This window comes from Syngnathoides biaculeatus, chromosome 13, assembly GCF_019802595.1.
Source record: "Syngnathoides biaculeatus isolate LvHL_M chromosome 13, ASM1980259v1, whole genome shotgun sequence".
In the NCBI taxonomy this organism is placed as follows: domain Eukaryota; kingdom Metazoa; phylum Chordata; class Actinopteri; order Syngnathiformes; family Syngnathidae; genus Syngnathoides; species Syngnathoides biaculeatus.
The window spans coordinates 13239010-13262206 of record NC_084652.1 but is presented as its reverse complement, the minus strand read 5'-3'; the positions used below and the strand labels follow the sequence as shown (position 1 = coordinate 13262206).

The window sequence follows — 23197 nt, the reverse complement described above, 5'->3', positions numbered from 1 at the left end:
CCATCTAAACGAGCAATTAATCAAAGCACAGCACTAACAGGGGGACTTTCCATTTAATGGCAGGTGCAGAAAAGGCAAGGCTAGCATTAGCAGAGCCCCACCACAGAGAGCGTCACTGGTGATAAATACAGCAGCTGGATGCCAGAGCTGCAGTGTTTTTGTGTGCGTGTGTGTGCGTGCGTGCACATTAGGGCCATAGATCTAGGAAATGAGAGAGTGCATAAGACCAGTCCGTGCCATTTGATAAATCTCTTAAACAGCTGCCCAGCTATGACAGGACAGTGATCATGCGGTTGTTATTACAACGACGACACAGCCTGACAAGGAACAACAAAAACAACAGCTGAAGAAATATTGGTCCAAATTGTCAGCGGGTGCGGCTCATTTTCACGTCTCCTTCCGTGGTCTTGATTGCAAAATGTATTTTTAGCCATCAACTATATCACTTTGCCCTTCAGCTCGGCAACATGTTCTCAAGACATTTAAATGTCTCAAATTGTTTCAAGCAGTCCCTGGTGGAATAACATTGGGTAAATCAATTAATCCACCTGCCAGGGGTTCAAGGAGTTTTCAATCCCAGAAGTCAGAGTCTCTACACGTCGTTCTCCTTGTCAATCGTATCCAATGTAACGTGGGATGGAAAATACTGTCCCCAGCATGTGTTACTTGGCAGCGGCCATATTTAATCAGTCTCAAGAGTTTTCTGTAAACACGGAATTGTTTCCAAAAACGTTTGTGTCAACATGAAGACACTGAAATGCTGAAGTTTATATGCCCGTCCCGAAGTGGTGCTCTATTGCTGCCAAAGAAAGTCACGCAAAACGGAGAATAAGAAATCCATGTGACATACTATACTAACAACAATGGCGGGGGAATAAGAAGCGACCAAGAAAGAGAAACTTCAGACAACTGAAGATAAAGTAGAACTTTCATTTATTCATCTTCAGGTACACTTATTCTCACTCGTGTGGCTGAAATGTAAAACTTCTGGCTCATAATGAAAGCCCAGCTAACAACCAGGGTAAAGGACATCCAAGATATTGGTGCACCATTGTTATTATTGTTGTTGGCAGTGTTAGCATTTGGTTGTATGAGAACTGGCACAACCGTGTCGTTGGCACAAGAAAGATGCGTATGTGTGGTACACACGGAAACGCGAGGGCAACATTTTGAGACCTAGCCTCTCTTTGAAAAAAATGATCATTTTTCTGGGTCCCAAATGGAACCATGTGGTGAAAACGCGGAAAAGATTTTAAAAAAATAATATAAAAACTCCAATTCGCTGAAACACACGTTTACGTGGATGGAGCAAAACGACTGAATAAATAAATATGTAAACTGTATAAGTTTGTGGTTTGTCCAGCTGCAGACCAAGAATATTTTAAACAATGGAAACATTAAACAAACCCCAATACCGATCAAGTTGGGATGAATTAAAAATTTGAAAAACAAAAACAGACTGGTTTGCAAGTCTTTTTTAACCTACCGTATTTTCCGCACTATAAGACGGACCAAAAGCCTTCACTTTTCTCGAAAGCCGACGGCGAGCCTTATAATCTGGTGCGCCTTATATGTGGATCGATATTGATCCTTTAGTGCAGCTCCATCTAATGGATGCGCAACGTAACCCCAGCCTTGACTGTAGCGTGTATTCTATGCGCCTTATAGTGCGTAAAATATGGTACATTCAATTGATTACACTACTAATACAAGCTATTTGACTTGTTTTTTATCCATCCATCCATTTTTTGAGCTGCTTATCCTCACAAGGGTCGCGAGAGTGCTGGAGCCTATCCTGGCTCTCAACGGGCAGGAAGCAGGTTACACCTTGAACTGGTTGCGAGCCAATCGCAGGGCACATGGAGACAGGCAATGGTCGCACTCAGTCACACTTAGAGTCTCCAATTAATGCATGTTTTTGGGGTGTGGGAGGACGGGGAGAACATGCAAACTCCACACAGGCGGGGCCGGTCCTCAGAACCGTGTGGGAGATGCTCTGAGACTTTTGTCGACAACCACCTACACTAAAATCAAATATATGTACAGTCAGCGTGAGAAAATCTCTTTCTCTTTTAAAGTTACTATGGAACTAAACACCTACCATTGGCTTCATTCACCCATCTCAAATGTCATCCATCTCGTTCTCAATGATGGCCACTCTCTGCCATTCTTCGTTATTGGTTTTGCCCTCTTCTTCCCATCCATTCCCCAACCCTGAGATAATATCAATTTCAAGCCAAGCCTCAATGGCACATGTCTGAATCCAATTATCGGCGAGCATGTGTGAAAGCGTGGACGAAAGGCCCAAAATCAATAGAAATGTTGAAAAGGAAAATGTTCTTATTCCTCACAAAGCATTTGACATGTCCTTGAATTTGTTTGTGTAGTTTTTGCAACTCTTTATCAACGGGAATACGTAAGTGTTGATGAACTCTTGTAGACGTGGGAGCTTCCAACGGAAGTATAAAAAGTAGCCATGACAACACACAATTCGGCGATTCATGCTTCACATGCACACTCGAACAACATACCTTAGTGTAAACCCCCCATGACAATTCAGTCTCCGTCACCATGACTACAATCCCAAACATTCCAAAGATGAGCGCGTAGTCGCTGAGCCGCTTTCGCTTCTCGAACAGTGCCCTCCGGTGGCCGAGCTTGTAGCCAATGTCCCTGTTTTTCTTTTGTGGCGCCCTGCCTCTGCCACGCCCACTGCCCTCCCTGACCAGGCTCTCATTGGACGCCTTACTGGGGTCTTCGCCGCCATTACCCTTAGACACCACCACCTCCAGGCCAGAGCTGTGCAGCGTCTGTAGGGGCTGCGTTTCCGAGTCGAGCTCCGCGAGGTTGCGGCGCGACGACGACGCCAGACTGCCCACGAGTGGTCTCACCACGCCGCCATTGTACTTGCAGGTGTTCATGGCTATCTGAGGGAGTCGGCCGCTGCTCTCGGAGAGGGAGGGCTTGGATCCAGCATGGCTCAGCTTCTTCTTCTCAGTTGTGGCCTGTAAATGGGATGAAGCGTTAAAACGGATAGCCAGATTGAACAGAGATACAATTTAAAATGTTAATGAACAAAAGCCATTGTTACTGGCCAAGTATCTCAAAACAGACGAGAATTTGTCTCTACTACATGGAGCCACTCGGACAACCCAAGCCTGAAGACACGACAGTGAATCCCTGCTTGTGCAGTACGTGAATCAGCATTCACGAATTATTCCATTGTGTGAATTTTTGTGACGAACTCATTCTCCACCTCTTTGTTGCATTTATCCTCTGGACAAAGCAGTAAAAGTGCTACTTTGTTGCCATGTTCTAGCATCTCAATGCCAAGCAACTATGTTGAAGTGAGTTGAAGGATTTAATTTCGACAAAGGTAGTGCTTTGCTACCATCTTGTGGTACCTAGATTATAGACATACCGAAATACATTTTAAATGTTTGAAGATAATAAAGACAAAAACGGGCATCGACCAGAACTACGTAGTATTAAATCATGGAAATATACTGTTGAACTCTTTCTGATTTTGGTAGGGAGCCAGCAAAAATTAGGCCTCGTGATGCAGTAGGATCCATTTTTGAGACATTTTTGATTGACAGTTCACAGCTGTGCACATCATGGTTTCATCACATTCGGCGGGCACACCCACAGGCTTTAAGAGCGGAGATGTTGAATTATTTTTTTTATATTATTTTGCTTTTATATGTAGATGGCAAGGGGAAAGAAATGTGGAATTTCTGCTGCTTTTGGTGAGTATTTGACAACAGGGGAAGGCGCCGGAAAAGATGGTGTCCACGCTGGGATAAGCAGAACGTGTTCAACCGTACAGCGCAAATCATAAATAAATTCTCCTTTCAAGATTCAAGCTAATGTTAAAAAAACGTGTTCAGTGTTAAACATCAGTTAGTTTAGTCCAACTTTCTGAAGTTGGGTTGCGTGGCGGATGTAAATAGCCATCAGAGTTGGGCCTAAAACAAATCAATAATAGATGTACCTTTATGTATAAATAAAAATACTGTAGATAACCAATAGTGGAGACTAAAGTGCAGAAAATTGAATCTTTGCGGTGCACAAATTTTGATATGAAAGATTGATGCTGGCCATGACCCCGTTTCCTGTCTTTCCCTGCTGAGATGAGCAGCAGGCTGCCTTATCCAGAGGAAAGGATCTTCTCAAACCAGGCATGCTGTGGGGGACCCGATGCGGGATCCCGGCCATTTCTCTGCAAACATAACTGAATAACAGGATCAGAGATCTTCCAATAATCTGATTAGGGATTTTTTTGTTAATCTAGCACTGTAAATCCCGAGTACAACACAATTTTGCCTTATCTAGATAACAAGGCTCACATTAAGCGTAATGTTTGTCTCCTGAAAGATTTTTCTATCCTTACAAAGGTCAGGACTGCATCTATTGTCTTAGGTAGATTATCTAAATGGGTTATGAAAACTTCCCATGCAACAATGTCTTTTCTGAAACAAGTTGGGGTGTGTGTGTGTGTGTTGTGTGTGTGTGTGTGTGGTGTGTGTGTGTGTGTGTGTGTGTGTGTGTGTGTGTGTGTGTGATGGCACCGCTGGCCCCCTTTATTAGCCCTGACAGAGCATCCCTAATGCCTTTAAATGTGCTGCTGGGAATAAAGAAGGGCGGCCCTAATGGAAATGTACTAACTCCGGTCCTGCGATGCTATCGTCGTGTGCATATTGTGGCTCTATGAGAACAGGACTGAAGGTTAAGGATTAGTGCAGCCCATAGTATATCTAATCCCCTTTTCTGTATTAAATTGCCTTTTAATCTGTGCCATGAGCACCCTTGTACACAGTGAAAACCATACAGTAAGTGAACTATGGCTTTTGATGAGCGGAAATATAGAAATTGATGCGCTGGATGGCAATGGGATGGAACTATGTTTGGGAAATTTCAGCACGTCTGTTGTTCATAAGCAAAGGCCCAAGTAGCTAAACCTCATTGAAAGTTTGGCGTGGTTGACAAAGAGGAGAGGGATATTGATGGGAAAATTAAACTGCTATTGAAAACAATTGGGGAAGGCCCTAAAAATCAATTTTGCATGAATATTTAAAATGCCTCTCAAAGCGCATCAACTGATGTACAGTACCTCAGCCCGTCAGTCTATTAAAATGTGTCACATCTACCATGTAAGCTTCACTTTTTCCTTTTGTTGTACACTTCCAAGACTTTATTGCTGAAGGGTAGGGTGTAAATATTTCTGTCGTACCACCTGGTGTATTTTTAGTCACAGTCAAACATTTTCTCCCTCCCGATTCTCTTGATATGTAAATGTGTGTCGGATTGTTCTAGACTTTGACAGAAAGCCCAACTTTAAAGCAGACAGAACTGCTTTTGACAGAGGACCGTTATAGCCATCAAAATGAGAGATTTGGACAGAGTGAAACACTGTTAACGTTTCGCAGCATTGTAGTTGGGTCTTAGTTAAACTGCAATCCCTGAAGACTTCAAAATACCAGATCCAAATGAGTTGACATAACTGCTGTCTCATTTGAAAGTTATTTTTTATTTTGCTCAGACAACTAGTCTAGATCATTTGATCGTGCATAAACTAAAATGACATTGTAAGTATTCATGCAGTCACTCGACACAATTAAGTTCAGTCACATCTGGATCTATTTCCTTCTGATTGAGGGGTTGTTGTTATTTCAGTTTTTCTCGCTTACAACTTAGTGTCAAACAAGTGGCATGCGTTGCCATTAACTTGTGTAAATGTAAAATATGCTCTTGACATCTTCAAGTGAAACACTCTGCCCAGAAATCAATATCCCTAATAGTATTTAGTGGCGATTGCGGATCGACATTGACTGATTTGTGCGTGTAAAATAGATTGCCGTATGTCTCTTAGATAGGCGACTGGATGGCAGCCACAAACTACCGTTCCTAATGTGAGTTTGTCATAGTTTAAACAGGACTTCTAAACAGTATTTTTCAATACCATCTGCTGCAATGTGATGAATGCAAATGTGTCTCTCTAAACCAGGCTATACACGTCCTTAAAAATCTCCCTGCTTTGGGATCAAAGTCAGACTGGATCGTTAGATGTCTGTGAAAGATTATCCTGAGTGATTATCCTGCGATCACGTGGTATGTTGAGGGTAATTTTTTTTCACACTGAATTGTTCTGCCAACAAGTGTAGTAATTCTACAACAACTACTATGGGTTGTTTTCACATGTCGTCACCGTTGTGCTGCCTCGAACGGCGGACATTTTCGATCCCTGAGCTCCGTGACTCATACAGACGCAAGGTGGACGACATTATGCTTCTAACTGCATTTATTGAAGACGCGACCGATAGCACATTAAGCCCAGACCAACTACTAGGCTAACTGGCACACACATCATGGGACTCAGGATTGCGTCACAAAGGCGCAGTATTGTGCCCTTGATCTTTTACTCTATGCGACAGAAATCACGAAGGAGGAGCAGTGGGATGGACACTTGTCTGCTCAATCCACTTCGTAAATGGTTAGTTCAGTCTTATTTTTTATAGTTCGGTTGTTGTAGCTAATGAAAATTGCAGCAGTGTGTGCTGAGCTCTGTAAAGTCCGTGGACCATTCCTCATTGATATATATGGGCACTTACCTGTATGCTAACATGGAAAACGAAAGGCGGTGAAATATTATTTTTTATAATATCGAAGCAAACTCCATTTATTCAATTTTTTTTCAAAAAATAAAAACTGTATATTAGTTCAAATGTTTATTATTTGTTTAAAATTTGATGACATTGGCAGAAAGAAAAAAGAATAAACAAATCCAGTATTTCACAAAATTCTTGAATCTTTTTAAGTGACTAACAAAAAACGATCTTAACTCTGTTATGTTGGCCTTCTGAAAAGAGTATCGATTAAGCTTGTTAGCTCGGCGACACAATCAGCGGGATGGAGGTTGAAGGTGGGCAGTGTGATAGCAGCATGACGCACTCGTCGGGGACTTGTCCACAAAGGTAAGTCTCCGTGAAGCACAGAGCCGCAGAACGTCCAAAGTATTACGTCGGAAACGTTAGACAATGTCCACGGTTATGCAGGCTATCGCGAGGCTTCGAAGAGCACGCCGACTGTCAACTCTGTAAAAAGCTTCAGTGAATTGGCGAGAGTTGTATAAGAAAAGTCAGAAGAAGGCTCTCTGATGGTTAGCAAATCCTCTCTTGTGAACTTGAGACCCAAGACACCCGTGAAACGCAAAAACACAAACAGTAACGGAGAGCATTCCGGAGTCTACAACACTGGTATGCGTTAGGTAGAGAGGTTAAATGGCGGCGCGCAGTGGTGTATGGGTAATTCAGTAAAAAATGTGGCGTCAGTGAAAACAACCCATTACCCTTTCTTTGTGCCGGCGTTTTCCAGCAGGGTAGGTTTTTGAGGCACGATGCTGCCTCCCACAGGTCCGTCTTATAACTATGACATACATCGTTAGGTGTGTGCTGTGCTATGCTGTCATCTTGACACACTGAGAACAGATTTGTGGTGGGTCTCTCATATCGTTAGAAATCGTTGAGTGTAGCCCTCCTAAGACAACTGGGAAGCTTGTTGACCTTGTCTTGTTTGAATTTGAAAAACAAGGATTTCTTTGTTTCTGATGGGAAACAATGGAAATAGAAACAGTGCCATCCAGGGTCAAACTGTCAGCATCATAATTTTATGTTGTAAGTAGAATTTTAACATTCTTAATTTTCATGCGTTGGAAAACAATCAATATACGTAAAGGATCAAGGGGTAGAAATCTATCTATCTTGTGAAACCACTGCGGGACACGCCTCCCACATAAATTTAATTTAGCCTGGATTGCAAATTGTACGCATTCATCTTTATAAGCTTAACTGAATGTCAAACAACGGAAATTCATTTGAGCGAGAGGATAACGATATTTTGAGGTGCCGTCTGAAGGGGGTCTATGGGTCAGTCCTTCCATAATGTTAATTGTTAGTTAGCATTACTGACTGCTAACGGCTGCGCAGTAAAAGAAAAACTTTTTCCAAACACAATAATGTGGTTTCCAAGGACCAATTCCTTGACGATAGTTGAGCGTAAAAAGGCCATGTTGTGACAGTTGCGGGCTAAAATGGGAGCTGGATATGTAAAGAGAGAGTTTTTCCAGGAAGGTCAAGGTAAATAAATGTACACGGGGTCAGGGTTGCTGTTACATTCTTGGCTTTATTTACCGCTTGCCAATGGTCATTTATCATTGAACCAGGTCAAGTCTGTCTGGAATATGATGACTAATATTGTCTATTTTCATCTTTCTTTGAACGGTTACAATCGGAGATGACATATATTTAGAATGGATTTTCTTTTAAGTAACAAGATAGTTACAGTGGTGCGTTAAGGTATTAGTTTAACGTTTAAACAATTTACAGCACCCCTAAAAATATATCGTATTGTAATGCACTTTTTTAAAATTAAGAAAACCGCACTTTATAATACTATGCTTTATAAGAACAACTGTTAGGGTTAGAATTTTTAAAAATTAAATGCCTAGTGCGTCACAATTTCATGAGGCTCTTTCTTTTATGCATGACTTGGCCACTGAGCGGCCGTATAATACACTCATGCAGACAAACAACGACAAATTTTACTCGACCGCAAGTAAATCAGTAATTTTCAGGGATTTTTTTTTTTTTTACAGAAGATAAAGAATATACACTTGGGAGTATAGTAATATTAAGATAAGTTGCCATTCTGAAGGTAAAGCTGGGTGATTGTTTTAACACACAGTATGTAATTCTATTAGTTTGATGTTTAGTTGGACGGTGAGCAAACTGGGAGCGACAATAAAGAGTTTTAATACTTTTTATGCTGATTACGGTGAAGTCACCTGACTTGATTGTCATTGTCAGCAAAAAGTGCTCTATCTTAAATTTCTGCTCGCATGTCAAAGGAAAAAGTGGGCAAAACGACAGCTCGCATCTTGAAAAACTCGGGAGTCAGGTCACTCGTATCTCAAGGCACCACTGTACTGAGATTCTGTCAATAACAATGACAAAGAGTCCTTGACAGACATTGCAGCTGAAGCCCTCATATCACATTCCAAAGCGGTAAGCCGCTTCCATTCCATCACTTTGCATTTCCCCTGAAACCCAACTAAACGGGCAGCAGAAGGGCACCGCAGGCCGGCGTCGCCCCTGTTGCTGCCACAGCGGAGAGAGAGAGGGAGCTTGCTCGTCCGGCCGACCAATGGCTCAATCTCATTCTGAATGGCACGCGGCATCCAGCCTCTATGAAATGGAGCCTCATAATCAAATTGAAAAGCCTCAGTGCAGAACAGTTTAAATGAAGGCAACTCTCTGCCTCACTCTTCCCTCTGAGCCTCTCTCCTGCCAGCTCAGATCTAATAGAAAACCCTCATTGTTTAGTGATGTATGGGGTTGCTGTGCTGCGATTTAGAAGGCTTATGCACCCCCCACCACACCCCACCCACCCACTCCCCCAAAAAAGGGTATGTTTGAGAGTCTGGTTGGATTTATGTGGATGTCTATTTGGTTGGGTGCATGCGCGAGAGTTTCTCTGGTGGGTTAAAAAAAAATATCCATGACTTTTTAAGATACTTTTTAAGTATCTGAAAAATGACTAAGTTTAATTTTTACGATTTGTTTTTTTTTGCTTTGAGTTCTGAACACAGACTTGAGATTCAAAGCTTGTATGGTGGCAGCGAAGTCAACTTAGTTCACTTCACAAAATGTAGCACTTTGGCAGATAGTCAATAATTCTTCAAGCTGTTTATTGACACCCTAGGTGGAAGTTCACTGTCAACCTAAGAACTAAATACTGTATGTATTTAAAACAATCACATAGCTTTGCTTTTATTAAATCAGTTTAGCTGAATGCTAGCACACAATGCAAAATGCCAAAGATGAGCAAACAGTTACCAGTTGTGTGGTGGTGTTATAATCCTTTATGGAACAGATTTTGGAGCAACAAAACGTCTTTATCCTCTGCAAAGAATGACATCTATTACTGGATCTTACTAAGGATCTGTGACCAGCTCCATGTCTATCCACCCATCCCTCCATTTTTAGTATTTTTGTCCTCACTATGGTTGCGAGCGTCCTGCAACATTTCTCTGCTAGCACTGGGTGAGACTCTGAGTCCACCCTCAACTGGGTGGCATCCTTATGACCCTATACTGCCCCCAGTTGGCCAACATGTGCACACCAGAAGGAGCAACACACTGTGTATTGGGGGAAAAAAAAGTGGTAATAGGTGTTTAATTCTTTACATATTGTTTAATGATGCTATTAGTGTATATTTTTATAAAGTACAATATTGTAGTACTATTTTCTTAACAAACATTTCTCCTACTAATTCTTTATTACAAGGTTGCAACCCTTTTCCATTCATTTCACCTGGGAAAGATGATTTGCAATGAGAGTGATTTGAACGATCATCTCGCAAGGCATCAGTCTGTTCCATTTATATTGTGGTTTTCTTTTCTGTCATCCATCCATTATCCAAGCCGCTTATCCTCACAAAGGTCACATGGGAGCCGTAGCTTATCCCAGCTAGCTTCGGGCGAAAGGCAGACTACACCCTGAACTGCACGCCAGTCAGTCGCAGGGCAGATAGCGACACCATTACTGAGCAGGATACGATCCCACGCTGCCCTCACCAAAGTCAGGCATGTGCACCACTAGACCATTAGTGAGTCTCTATTTTGTCATCTTATTGGATAAATATTAATTCTAAACTGCAACACTGAATGGAGATGGCAGTGTTGTGAAGCTCTTTATATTTTGCTTTTTTTTTTATTATAGTACGGATGATTTCTATAATTCTTTAAAACTGGTGCTCTTAAAAGATGTAATAAGTCCTGCAAGACCCTACTGAAGGCTCAGGGACCGAAAGCTCGATCCTCCACATTACAGTATGTGTCCTAGCTGAGGCTCAACCTGACTCTGGGTTTTGTTAAATATTGATACCAACATTGTTCAGAAACAACATAGCCAGTATTGTTGGAGAAGATTCATGTGCATGTGTGAGTGTACTTGACATGATCCATTAACATTAGATGTGGTTGACATGAAAGGATCATCTGAAAAGGGAAAAGGAGCATCACACTAAGATTGAGATCAAGGAGTGAAGGGGGCATTAAATAGAGACAAAGGAAAAAGAGGCTCAATAAAAGGGAAGGAACATGGCTCTCCGTGGAGGTCTTTGCCAGGGCCACCCCCACGTCCCTCTTGGCAGTGGCCAAGCCTTGCTCATGACACACACGTTCATGAACTCACATGATAACCTATGGGCAATTCAGAGTCTTCAATTCACCTACCATGGATGTTTTGGGATGTGAGAGGAAACCGGAGTGCCTGGAGAAACCCGCCTCAGATATGAGGAGAGCGTGGAAGAGCCACACATGTGGGGCCGGAATTTGAACCCCGGTCCTCAGAACTGAGAGGCAGACGCACTAATCAGCCAGTCGTCCACCGTGAAATTTAACAACCACATACATTTTACTCCCCTAAGAGGGGTTGCGTCAGGGAGGGCATCCGGTGTAAAATCTGTGCCGAACAAATAGGAGCGTTCATCTGAGATGACACGCTGTGGCGACCCCTAATGGGACAAGCCGAAAGAAACTCTATACATTTTTTTGTCTGTAATGCAAGGTTTCTATGAACTGTTCTGAATTTTACCAACGTGGGATGAAACAATTCTGCCAATTTACATAATACCATCCCATCACACTGATTTGCTTCGCACATGCGTGAAATCTAGACTGGATGAAGACCTTCCATTTTCAAGCCACGACTCCCGTCAGCACCAGAAGGAGCAGCACGCTGTCCACTGAATGGAAGTGAAAAATATGGCAAAAACTGTTTACATTTTTTTACCTTATTTTGTCATGACTGCACGTTCGTATACAGTCCAATACTAGAGTGCTATTTTGTTTATCAAAATGCATTACAAAAACAACACATAATTTGTAATGAACTGCTGAAAGTGCATCAGTGATTGTGGCTCCCCCCTTTGGTCTCAACACCAAGCGATGGCTCATAATTCAAAAAAACTCTTAAATTGGGCCAGTTGTAAGTCAAGGTTGCACTGTATGTAAAAATTGAATAATACTTTCCTTGAAAATGAATCCCAGTCTGCTCAAACCCACAGCCTCTCAAACGTCTTTTGCTTGCTTGACTTTAAAGTGGAGATTAAAAAGTTGCTAAAAACAAGCGCAATCCTCTGAAGAGAAAAGGACGGAGGCACATGCCTTTGGGAATGTGTTCTTGTCAGGACTAATAACACAGTGTACTCGACAGAGACTCAATGCTATAATAATTAGCTTCCCGAAAGGTTATTGCGCATGTTAGAGTGTCTTCAAAAGTAGGTCCTGGAGAAGAATGGGGCTTGAAGTGATGGGGGGGGGGGTTGCACGAGCACTTTTCCTGCGGGACACCCACCACCTCATTAGGAACAATTTCAATTTCCTGCAAATTACAGGGGAGTGTCATTAGAAACTTCACCTGTAGATTGGGGCCGTAAAAAGGTGAAGTGTACTTGATGAAATTATGTGCAAATTGGACCTGCGCGTTGTCACCATCATCAGAACCACATGCGCTTCACATCAAATCTGTGTGTTTACTTGGGGGGGGGGGGGAGAAGCATTTTGACATGTGTGATTAATCTGTCTTGAAATAAATGAAAACAAATCCCTCCATTCATAAAATTGTCAAAGTGAAGGTATTAACAGTACAAAATTGCAAGTAAAAAACTCAGCATCAACAATGCAAAAGTAAAAAAACTAATCAAAAGCATACCGTTAATTTGACTCTTCCCATATCCAGACAGGTAATTTTTTTTTTTTTTATATTTAACTCTTAATTTCACCATAGAGTGGGTTTGTTTGAATAGATACTGTTCATACTGTAGGGCTTAAATGCTTACTAATCATAAAAAAAACGTTTATTTATTTCTGTTTGCAGCTGGGGTCGGTCAGTGTTCGCCATGATTAGCAGGGAAACTCTGTACTCAAATGCCGAAGATTAGCCGAACCAACAATGAGAAATAAAATATTGTCGATGTGAATCCGAAAGACTGAAACATGTTCATTAGTTGACTGCTCCCCTGGGAGCTGTTTGACATCCCAGCAGGATCACGGCCACCATTATTATCACCCTTGTGTGCTCCATAACCCTCATTGTAGCCTTAAGCTGTTATGCTTTATCAGTCGCCAAAACAGGACGGCGGTATCGGCGCAACCTTGTGTCAAGTTTTGTGTTTATTGTGAGGGGACTCAAGTTCATGAGAGAGCAAGCCTAAAGTAGTCAGGCAGAGGCACTTTGTTTGTTTTTTGTTTTTTTCCCAGGTGGGAACACGTCGATAGTATAGAAAGAAGCTAGGAGGACTTACAGGACAGAACTAATCAATAGCGCAACAAACTAGGTAAAGAATAACTTGGGAGTAACCGGGATAGAGCCTGGTTGATATTTATGACGAGGACGCCAAAATCCTGATGGAAGAAGAAGGACCCGGGTTCAAATCCACCCTCGCCGGGGTGAACATTGCTTGTTCTTCCCACGCCTGGGTGGATTTGCTCCTGGTACTCCGGTTTCCTCCCACATCCCGAAAACTTGCATTGTGGCTTCATTGAAGACTATAAATTGTTCGTAGGTATGAACGTGAGTTTGAATTGTTTGTTAGTTTCTATGTGGCCTGCGATTGGCTGACGACAGGTTCAGGGAGCACCCCAGCTCTGGTCCAGAGTCAACTGGTATAGGTGGCAGCAAGCCCGTGGACTTTGTGAGGACAACTAATACGGAAGATGGATGGATGAATATACTTTTTAACTCTTCGAAAAGTACAAATGTAAGACTGATGTGTAGGGAACAACTACTGTAATTCAAATGAAAGCTGTCAGTTCCTAAATCTGCATTTTTTTTTTATCATCAACCTTCAGGGTCCTGCTCGCAACATATGGTAACAGTTCACACACACAAAAAAAAAAGGAATTCAGGCATGTGATTTCTAAACTAATAAAGACAACAACAGGGAGTCAAACAAAACCTCACCAACTTTTGAGCTTGGCAGAGGTAATAAAGTGATGTGTCCCCTGGGCCGTGTCAGTCGGCCAAATGTTTAGCACTATATTTTACACTGTCACCTAACATTAATTGCACTTCACACCTATTAGGGAGGGAAGGGCGCAAAAGCACATGTTCTGTAGGCAGCCTTGGAATATCAGTAATAATAATTCTTACAAGCTATGATTACAGTTAAATCTCAAAACGTTATTTACAATGTTTAATACACCCTGTCGGTATTTAAGTAATCAACCGTTTGTTTCCCCTTGAACGATGAACTCTGACTGACACCAGAGCATCCATTCATCCATTCACTTAGCCCGCTTATCCTCACAAGGGTCGCAGGAGTGCTGGAGCCTATCCTAGCTGTCAATGTGTAGGAGGCAGGGTGCACCATGAACTGGTTGCCAGCCAATCGCAGGGTAACAACAGAGCATTTGAAATGATATATATTAGACATTTCAATAGAAAACTCAGCAAACGGGTGACGAGATGAAATAAGACGATATCACGTTTCTTTCGCCTCCCCGCAAAGAAAGAACTCTTGCCACGTGTCCCCGGCTCCAGCGTAATGTCTGCCGTAGCCGTCCGTCTTCCATAGAGTCGACCTAATTGAATATTCTTATCTCCTCTGAACCACCCCATTTTCTTTGGCTAAAGTCAAACGCAGGCCAGCTGGAAAAGCAGCACACACGCACACACGTCGGTGTTTTGTACTTTACGGCACTGGAAGTAATCTCGGTGCTAGATGAACCGAAACCGCACACTGTACTTTACAACAGTCAACCGCAGGCCTCTCTTCACGGGCTTTCTTTCATGGCCCGCTATTAAATCTCACATGATAAAAGTTCAGAAAATTGTACTAATGGCCCCAAGCTACATTTTCCCGACACGACTTTTTGTTACGGAGAACCGCATTTGCCTAACGCCCCCTGGGCCCTTTCGTGTAAATTGCTTCTCTGTAAAAGAAGAGACGCTGAAAATACACTTGCTGTAAAAAAAAAAAAAAAAAAAAAAAAGGCACAGATAGATGGCGGCATGGTTTGTGAAAGGGTTAAGGAGAAAATGCCGGTGACAAAAGGGATAGCGTGCACACACCAGAGGCCTACTAAGGGGTTAACAGTCAGTGGGAGACTGATAATGGAGGCCGGAGCAGCTGTACGGGAACTGCACAGCGAGACCAAAACCATAGAAACCAGTGAGGCAAACAGAGGCACAAAGGGGCAAATACAAGGGAAGAAGATCTCGTGCCAGGATTGGGTGAAAAAACTTTCTCAATTTTGATCCAAAATGCACAAACATTACTACAGCGTACTTTAGATTAGTATATCATTTAATATTGAGATTTTACAAGGGAACTTTCTTCTTCTATCTTTACCAGCAGTGTGAATTTGGAAAGTACAGTGGACCGCTGGGTTTCCTGATTCATTTGTTCCAAAATGGCTAAAACCAACTCGGACGAAGATAAAAACCAATTGCCCCCTTGGGAAATAATGTGCGTTAGTTTTCTTGAATTCCCTGCTGTTTCTCGTCCTCTTTACCAAAGGGCAGGAACTTTGAATTTTAGTTCGAAACTCAAAAGCAGGATGCGTTCGACCAGTAATATAAAGACTGGTCATTTCGAAATCAGGCAGGCAGGCAGGCAGGTGAGTTTGGTAAAGTTGTCGCAAACCGAATATTACACAGATCATTATGTTCCTTTTGGGAAGATTATAGTCCAATACTGTACATGAAGTGATCACGCACTATGTGATTTATTAAACTTAAGATGAATTGCGATGAGTGATTTTGCTTCCCGAAATACCAGAAAAGGCAGGTAGATGCCATCAAGCAAAGCGGTGTCACGGCGAAATGCTGTAAGAGGCAGTGGGGAGAACGTTTCCACTCCAGTAAACATTTTATAAAAAACACAAAAAAGAGAGAGGATAAAAAAAAAACAATTATTGCATTCAGTGATGCAATTATGACGCTTCTGAATGATTTCAGGGCTGACTTCACCAGTGCAAAGAAGCAGTCGTGCTGTAGCAACAATGGCAAAACTCTTTTAACACTTCATTTCAGCGCATCATGAAAACTGGCGCTTCCTTTCGCTTAACCCAGTTTTCCCGATGTGCTGTCCCAAGTTTTCCATTCACTGTTACACAGGATAGCCCAATGCATCCATTTCCCCAAAATTTGTGTTGGCATCCCCCAAATTATGGAACTGATCCATTTCTTTGCTGTAACTCAGTAATGTTTGTTTGTACTCCACTAACACTTCCAATTCCATCACTTCAGACTTAACGTCGCGCTTGTGGCGCTCTCCCAAATGTTGCATGGTGATAAACATTAGCACTACCTAAAGTGCAGCGGGTTTCACCACTTTTTACACATTGCCAAAAGTGAAAATCCAATATGGCGCCTTCTATTTGGAATCTTAGTAAACAGCTTCTGAGAAACTGACAAAAATCGAGAAAAAAATACAAGCAAAACATTGAATGTTTGCTAATAAGCCTACATTATCAGCACAGTTTGTTTACACTATGTATTTCATGGCCAATGGCCATTATATTTGTGGAATGTGCTGTTGTACAACTGAATATTTTTGGTGATTGTGTCATATTTCTTGTCCAATGAGCTTTCACAGGCATGATGAAGTTGTTTTGTGCAAATTCGGACTTCTGTAATGTGTCATTGGGATTGCAAATTGAATATTCTGTGCACACATCACATAAACTCCATAACCAAAGTAGAGTCCAATTTAGAAAAAAGATCAATATTCTGATTAGAGTTATCTATGCAAACCTAGCAACAGTTCCATAGAGTCAAGATAATGAGAAAGTTAATGGTGAGGCTAGTATAAGGTCAAAATGACACAAACTCAGATTTAAAAAAAAAAAAAAAACATACCATTTTCGTTAACTAATACCACACAAACATTTATGTTTCCATGTTTTTACTAAACATCCCATTTAAATGGAAAAAGTATGTGAATCTCCTTAATGTTGGTTTGTTTTTAAGTGTCTGCTCTAGAATTTGTCTTCTGAAATTTGATCCATTTTCAATTAGCAATTTTAAAAAAATGTTTATCTGTTATTTCTATGTAATGTGAAAAAATGCAAACGCCATCTTTGAATTTTAGGCTCAGATATAAATACTGATGGGAAAATTATGCATGGACACGTCAGGAATTATGAGTATATATTATGGTAGCGGGCGGTATGGTAGAGCAGCTGGAAAGCTTTGGCCTCACAGTTCTGAGGTCCCGGGTTCAATCCCGGACCCGCCTGTGTGGAGTTTGCATGTTCCCCCCGTGCCTGCGTGGGCTTTCTCCGGCCACTCCGGTTTCCTCCCACATCCCAAAAACAAGCAACATTAATTGTAAACTCTAAATTGCCCCTAGGTGTGACTGTGACTGCGGCTGTTTGTCTCGATGTGCCCTGCGATTGGCTGGCAACCAGTTCGGGGTGTACCCCGCCTCCTGCCCGATGACAGATGGGATAGGCTCCAGCACTCCCCGCGACCCTTGTGAGGATAAGCGGCTAAGAAAATGGATGGGTGGATTATGGTAGCTAACCTAAGCAAGTGTAGCTTTCTTTTCTGGTCTTACAAACATAAGCAATTATCATAGTGGCTTTGATCTGATCCTACAATTTAAAGACTTGCATTAACAACAAAATAACCACTACTATTTTAATTTACCCCCCATGGTCAAAAAACGGGAGTCAAAACACAACACAAAAGGCATAAAGAAGCCTGAGTCATTTGCAAAAAGTAGACTGAGTAGAATCTTCCACACTGATAAATGTGCATGATGTGATCTATCCACGTCCGCTCGGCCAGGTAATTTTTGGGACTAATGAATTAAAGCGGTTTCATTCAGCTTGTCTTCCGTTTGTTTCGCCTCCATGTTGGAACGGCGCCACTATGCTTGGCAACAGACAAGTGCACTCACTGGCGCACACTGTTTTGCATATTTAAACACATATAGTTCACAAGCCTCTGATCGGCGACTGGAGGATTTTGTTTATACTGTAGTCCCATTGAATCATTTTTGTTAGTAAGAATGCAACTTGCCATTTTCTCTCAAGGCAAAGAGTTGTTAGTGGATGTGGCTCAGCTTTATTCTGCGTGAATATTTAGCAGTAGCTAGAGGAGGGTGCGACTGAGTTTTACAAGGCAATAGTTGAGTATCATGTGCTCTAAATGAAGCCGCGCAACAGCTTAAGGGATGTGCAGACAAACTCTGACCTCAGGGTGCAAGGATCTGATGATGAAAGAAGCCTTATCCAATAAGAGCCTGCTCGCAGAAAATGGAGTTAGTGTGCAAAACGCACAGCGAGTGCGCACACTCGACCTCACAAGGCAAACACACTTTCACTACGGCAAAGAAAAAGCTTTTCAAAAGGCGGCTTATTGGGCACCGGCGAGCAAGATGGATGTCGATAGTGTGAGCAAAATATGATGAAACGACACATTGCTTCATGCGCCGCGCACTCCCCCCCACAAATGCCGCATCACGCCAACATTCACGAATAACTGGCAGACAATATTGAAATGACTCAATAATCTCACACAGCGGCAGATTCAGGAAATATGCACACATACGCACCTGCACTTTGACGCACACGCATACACAGCAATCATTGTACAGCTGAATCTCTCCAGGTCCCTTGCCTCTCACAGAGTGACAATATCTGTTTACAGCGGCATAACTCACACTCACTGAGGTTTTTTTTTTTTGGTTTTGCTTTTGTGTCTGTGTGTGTGTGTGTGTGTGTGTCCTGATCACGCCTTAATTCAGGAACAACCACAGATCAATTAGATAATTATCCATAAATCATGCACTGTGGTGATACATTATATGCCTGGCATCCCTTGGCCAACATCTCTCAGGAAAATCCCTATAAATAAACAATAACCATTTATTAAAGTTTCTTTAAAGTGCTGTCATATATTTGTTTCTACATGCTGTCAACTATTTACGACCCAAGAGTGGAGATATAGCATTTAAAGGGATATTACGGTGGTTTGGAGTAACAATGTATCCAATAGCTCAAGTAATATGTACTCTATCTTGATAATGTGATGTCAAATCTTCTCTCATTTAATTGGTTTTTGAAAAGATTTTTATTGACAATTACGAATTTTCAGGGGCGCCACCATTTTCGCGAGTCACATGACCTACGTGCACGGATGTGACCTGTTACGTGCCGCAAGAAAGGCTCGATTGCATGGGAGACCATTATGCCCAGCGCTGATTTCTCGGATTCTATCCTCATCTGATGAAGAAATAGCTCGGTGGAGCTCGCTCGTCAGACTCCGTGTCATTCTGCCCAAAGAACCATGCGAATATTCAACATTATTTACAGCCACAAGTTCAAATCTTTATGGAAGTATTCCTCCGTCAACCCTATCAACCGTTACTGCTATTTCTTTATCAGATGAGGATAAATCAGAGAAATCATGTGACTCGCAAAAATAGCGACGCACCTGAAAATTCATAATTGTCGATACAAATCTTCTTAAAACACTATTAAATGAGAGAGGATTTAACACCTCCCATTATCAAGATAGAGTACATATTACATGACCGATTGGATACATTGTTACTCCAAACCACCGGAATTTCCCTTTAATTATTTTTCACCATTTCCTGGTTGTTTGCATCAGTGGCAGAATTGTGAAGGAGCAGTTACCTAGCTAGCGAGTGAGCTCTACCTAATGCCTGCAATTACAAGGAACGATGAATCATTTGGAGTGCCTCGTTGTTGGCCATAAGTGCACACACGGCACACAGAGCAAGATGTCTTAAGTGGCAACCAATGTGTGGACCAGGGTTTCTGGCTTTAAGCCCTTTAGATCACCTCGTTGTTGCATCATGAAAAAGCTTGAGGATGTCCTGCTAAGATATATTTCAGACATCAGAGACTTTAAAGGGCCTATATTTTGCCAAACCAACATTTTCCAATATTTGGAATGTCATATTAGCTCTCGATGCGTCAGTAAACATGGGAAATCTGAAAACAAATCATTCACACCTTCCTTAGTTCCAGATGTTTCTCTGACAAAAGGCCTGAAATCAGGTCATTCAAATTTCTCGATCTTAGCGATGTCACTAGCGAAGATCTCCCACATACTTCTCCACTCCCAAGGCAGCGCTGTCAACATGACAAATATGTGTGATGGTTGTGTCGTCCACACGGAGGCAACTAATTAGAAGAAAGGGGGCGGTCTTAACCAATTATGGACAACGCAGATACAAAACTGGGTCAAACAGAAGTAGCTGTCAGAGGGGCCTTTTCTGCACACTCGTATGACAAAACCAATGTGTTTTCTGAAATGAAATTGACACTGAATCCATGTTAGAAAGTCATTCTATGGGGGTCTGAATTGCCAAAATATACAATGTTTAGGCAGATATATTTTTCAGCTCAAACTTATAAAATGATGCTGGACAAAGGAGCATCCATTTTTTTTTCAGGTTGTAGTCAAGGCTTTTGATTGGCTTACAGCCATGCTACCCTGAGAATCCCCGATCTCGTCGGATCTCGTAAGCTAAGCGGGTTTGGCCCTGGTTAGAATTTGGATGGGAGACCGTCTGGGAATACCAGGTGCTGTAAGGTTCTCTCGCTGGCTAAAATGCAGTCAGGAAGGGCTTCCGATGTAAAACTGTGCCAAACAAATGTGATGAGAGATGAGATGACACGCTGTGGCGATCCCTAACGGGACAAGCCGAAAGGACAAGAAGAAGTAGTCAACGTTTTTGATTGAGAGTTGAGTAGCGTTGTGGTTTCAACCCAGTCAGGAACACAGCCACAGTACCTGTGAGCTGACAGAAAGTCTTGATTTTTTTTTTTTTTTTTTAATGATTTTGAAAGCCTCAATTTTTATACCAAGCGATTTATCATTTCATAATCATTCAAATTTGGATGGTGGTGTTTACAACACTCTTTTCTGTGGTTGGTCAAATTTTGAAGACATTTCTTTTAATTTTAAGCAATGAGGCCCCCCTACAGAGTTAAAAAAAAAAACAAAAAAAAACAACCATGTAAATAAATAATATGTACATTCAAACACATGTTCCGAAAGTGGCTGGTGTACAAATTGCACTGCAGAGAAAAACCGTTCCGTGTTGTGACTCAGACAGTGAGTAAGCAGCGAGGCTGATGGCGACTGAGGAAACCCCGAACGCGCTTTCTTTCCAGTCTTTGTATTCAACTGGACTGCAAGTAATTCAATATGCCTCTCCTTGTGCCAGCTCACTCAAATGAAACGCAAAGCGAATGAACTCTATCGAGTGGAGCAGCGTTTGAACACCGGCCGTCGGATGGTCCTTTTTGTGTGCGGGTGAGCGTACGTTGCGCGCGCGAGCGACGCGTACACGTGTGCGGGCGTGATAAACGAGGGGCGAGAAATGACTTGTAAAGCCCAAAACACAATCTCGCTCGCAAACGCTTGACCAAACTCTATACCCCGAGAGACGCCGCTACACAACACCGGGCCGGGCTCTCCATAGCAACACACAGGGTAACGCAGCTATTTCGGAGCGGCAGCCCGGCAAAGCACTTAAACACACACCAAAAGAAATAAATAACTAAAAAACACCCATCAATTATTAAGCGAGTTTCACGTTCATACTTACTGCGCGCGCGCGTGTGTGTGCGCATTCGTGGAGCCAGCTGCAGCCGAAAACCAAGAGCCACACGACCCAGCTCCCTCGTTTCGTACAGTTGTTATCAGTTTTCTACAGCGGGCCTCGTCACACACAGAGGACGTGAACTAGGATCTGCCCTCCGCCTGACATTTAATTGTTCAGCGCGGCGTGTTTACTTTCAAGGTGTTGGCTGCCCTCACAGGCACAAACGTGGAAAAGTCGGTGGAATTGCGGGCGCCTGATGAGAAGAAAAACAAAAAGCAGGCCCTGTAATAACACAGAGTGGCGCGATAGAGAAAGTTCTAATCAACGTCAGGTTTAGCAAGGCATTTATCTTCTAGGAATGAACAATGGAATGTGTTCACATCAGTTGTCCCTGGCTTGAACATTACACGGCACTTTGGCTCCAGATTACGTCAAAGGCAACACACACTCATACTGCTTTGACAAATATCCTGAGAGTTTTTCATTCTCTGTATGAGAAAACTTCTGACGTTATGTATGCGTGCGCCCGAATAAAAACTAATCTGTCTCCCGGTTTACGGCTTTTTGCAACTAGCTTTCCTGGGTGGCCATTATGTGAAAAGGTCACTCGCGAGGTGTGATTCGACAACTGTATTCTTTTTTTTTTTTTCTTTTCCAATTCCGTTGTACACGACACATCGGTCAGCGTGCGGTGGGGTTGGAACTTTGGTCGCTGTGCTTTTGGTTGTATGTACTTTTAAGTTTGTGGAAGCAAACGTTGAAAAAAAAAATCGAAAGATTTTGATTAACTTTAGTGGACTGATGGACAATCATCCAAAGAACAATCCATTACATTTTGGAGTTAATCCAGAATTTTTTTTTTTTTTTTGTAGAATATTAGACAAACTCTCATTTACTTACTTCTGTGATACATTGTTGGAAAACACTCATTACACTTTGTACAGATTCACGTACAAGTGCTGATTCAGTAACTATATCGCTCTCTGGGATTTCTTGATTTATCAGGGAATAACACCTTTATTTTAATTATACAATTTGGACATCTGCATCATGGGTGGGTGGGGGTGTCTATGAAGGCGTATTGAAACATTTGATGTTGGTCATAGCATGACTTATTATGACTGCGTTATCCCTTAACACTCAAGAGTGAACTGCGCGAAAGCCACACTTGCTTTAATTAGATTACAAGGAGGTGGCAGCCATGTCTGTACAGAACCTGGCAGCACCTGCTATGGTGTGAAAAATCACGGGAGGGAAAAAAAAATTACATCTCTTGAAACCTCCCTTGATGGCATCTGTGTGGTGCCATGTTCTACCTTCCTATTCTGATTTCTTCATTTCTTTTTCACTACCAACATTCCCTTTACCGTTATTTATTCGATACGTAAATTTGTAAGACAACAAATATTTTACCTGTGCAGGTGATGACGGCACAGCGAGTACGCCGATTGATTGACACTCGGCTATTCGTGGGATGTTTATAATTTTCTGCCAGTTAAATGCAGGATACTGTCGCCACCAGAATGTATATGTTTTATTG

At 42.1% G+C, this 23197-nt stretch overlaps 1 protein-coding gene, 1 long non-coding RNA gene and 1 pseudogene across 4 annotated transcripts in view; 2 read left to right on the top strand and 1 right to left on the bottom strand.

Annotated features, from left to right (window-relative positions):
- The window catches only part of LOC133511445 (uncharacterized), a 65736-nt gene that overhangs the window by 21339 nt on the left and 21200 nt on the right, over positions 1-23197 (top strand). The gene's annotated exons all lie outside the window — the stretch shown is intronic.
- The window catches only part of kcnn1a (potassium intermediate/small conductance calcium-activated channel, subfamily N, member 1a), a 69685-nt gene that overhangs the window by 38526 nt on the left and 7962 nt on the right, over positions 1-23197 (bottom strand). The window contains exons 1-2 of one of the 3 annotated variants that reach the window (XM_061840361.1): positions 21661-21951; positions 2532-3005 (exon numbers count right to left, since the gene is read on the bottom strand). In XM_061840361.1, coding sequence (XP_061696345.1) covers positions 2532-2921 — 390 coding nt within the window. In that variant the 5' untranslated portion in view covers positions 2922-3005; positions 21661-21951. Of the gene's footprint in view, positions 1-2531; positions 3006-18627; positions 18717-21660; positions 21952-23197 lie in introns of those variants that run through there. The other 2 variants (XM_061840362.1, XM_061840359.1) reach the window with 2 other exon arrangements.
- Positions 20523-20641, top strand: LOC133511623 (5S ribosomal RNA; annotated as a pseudogene).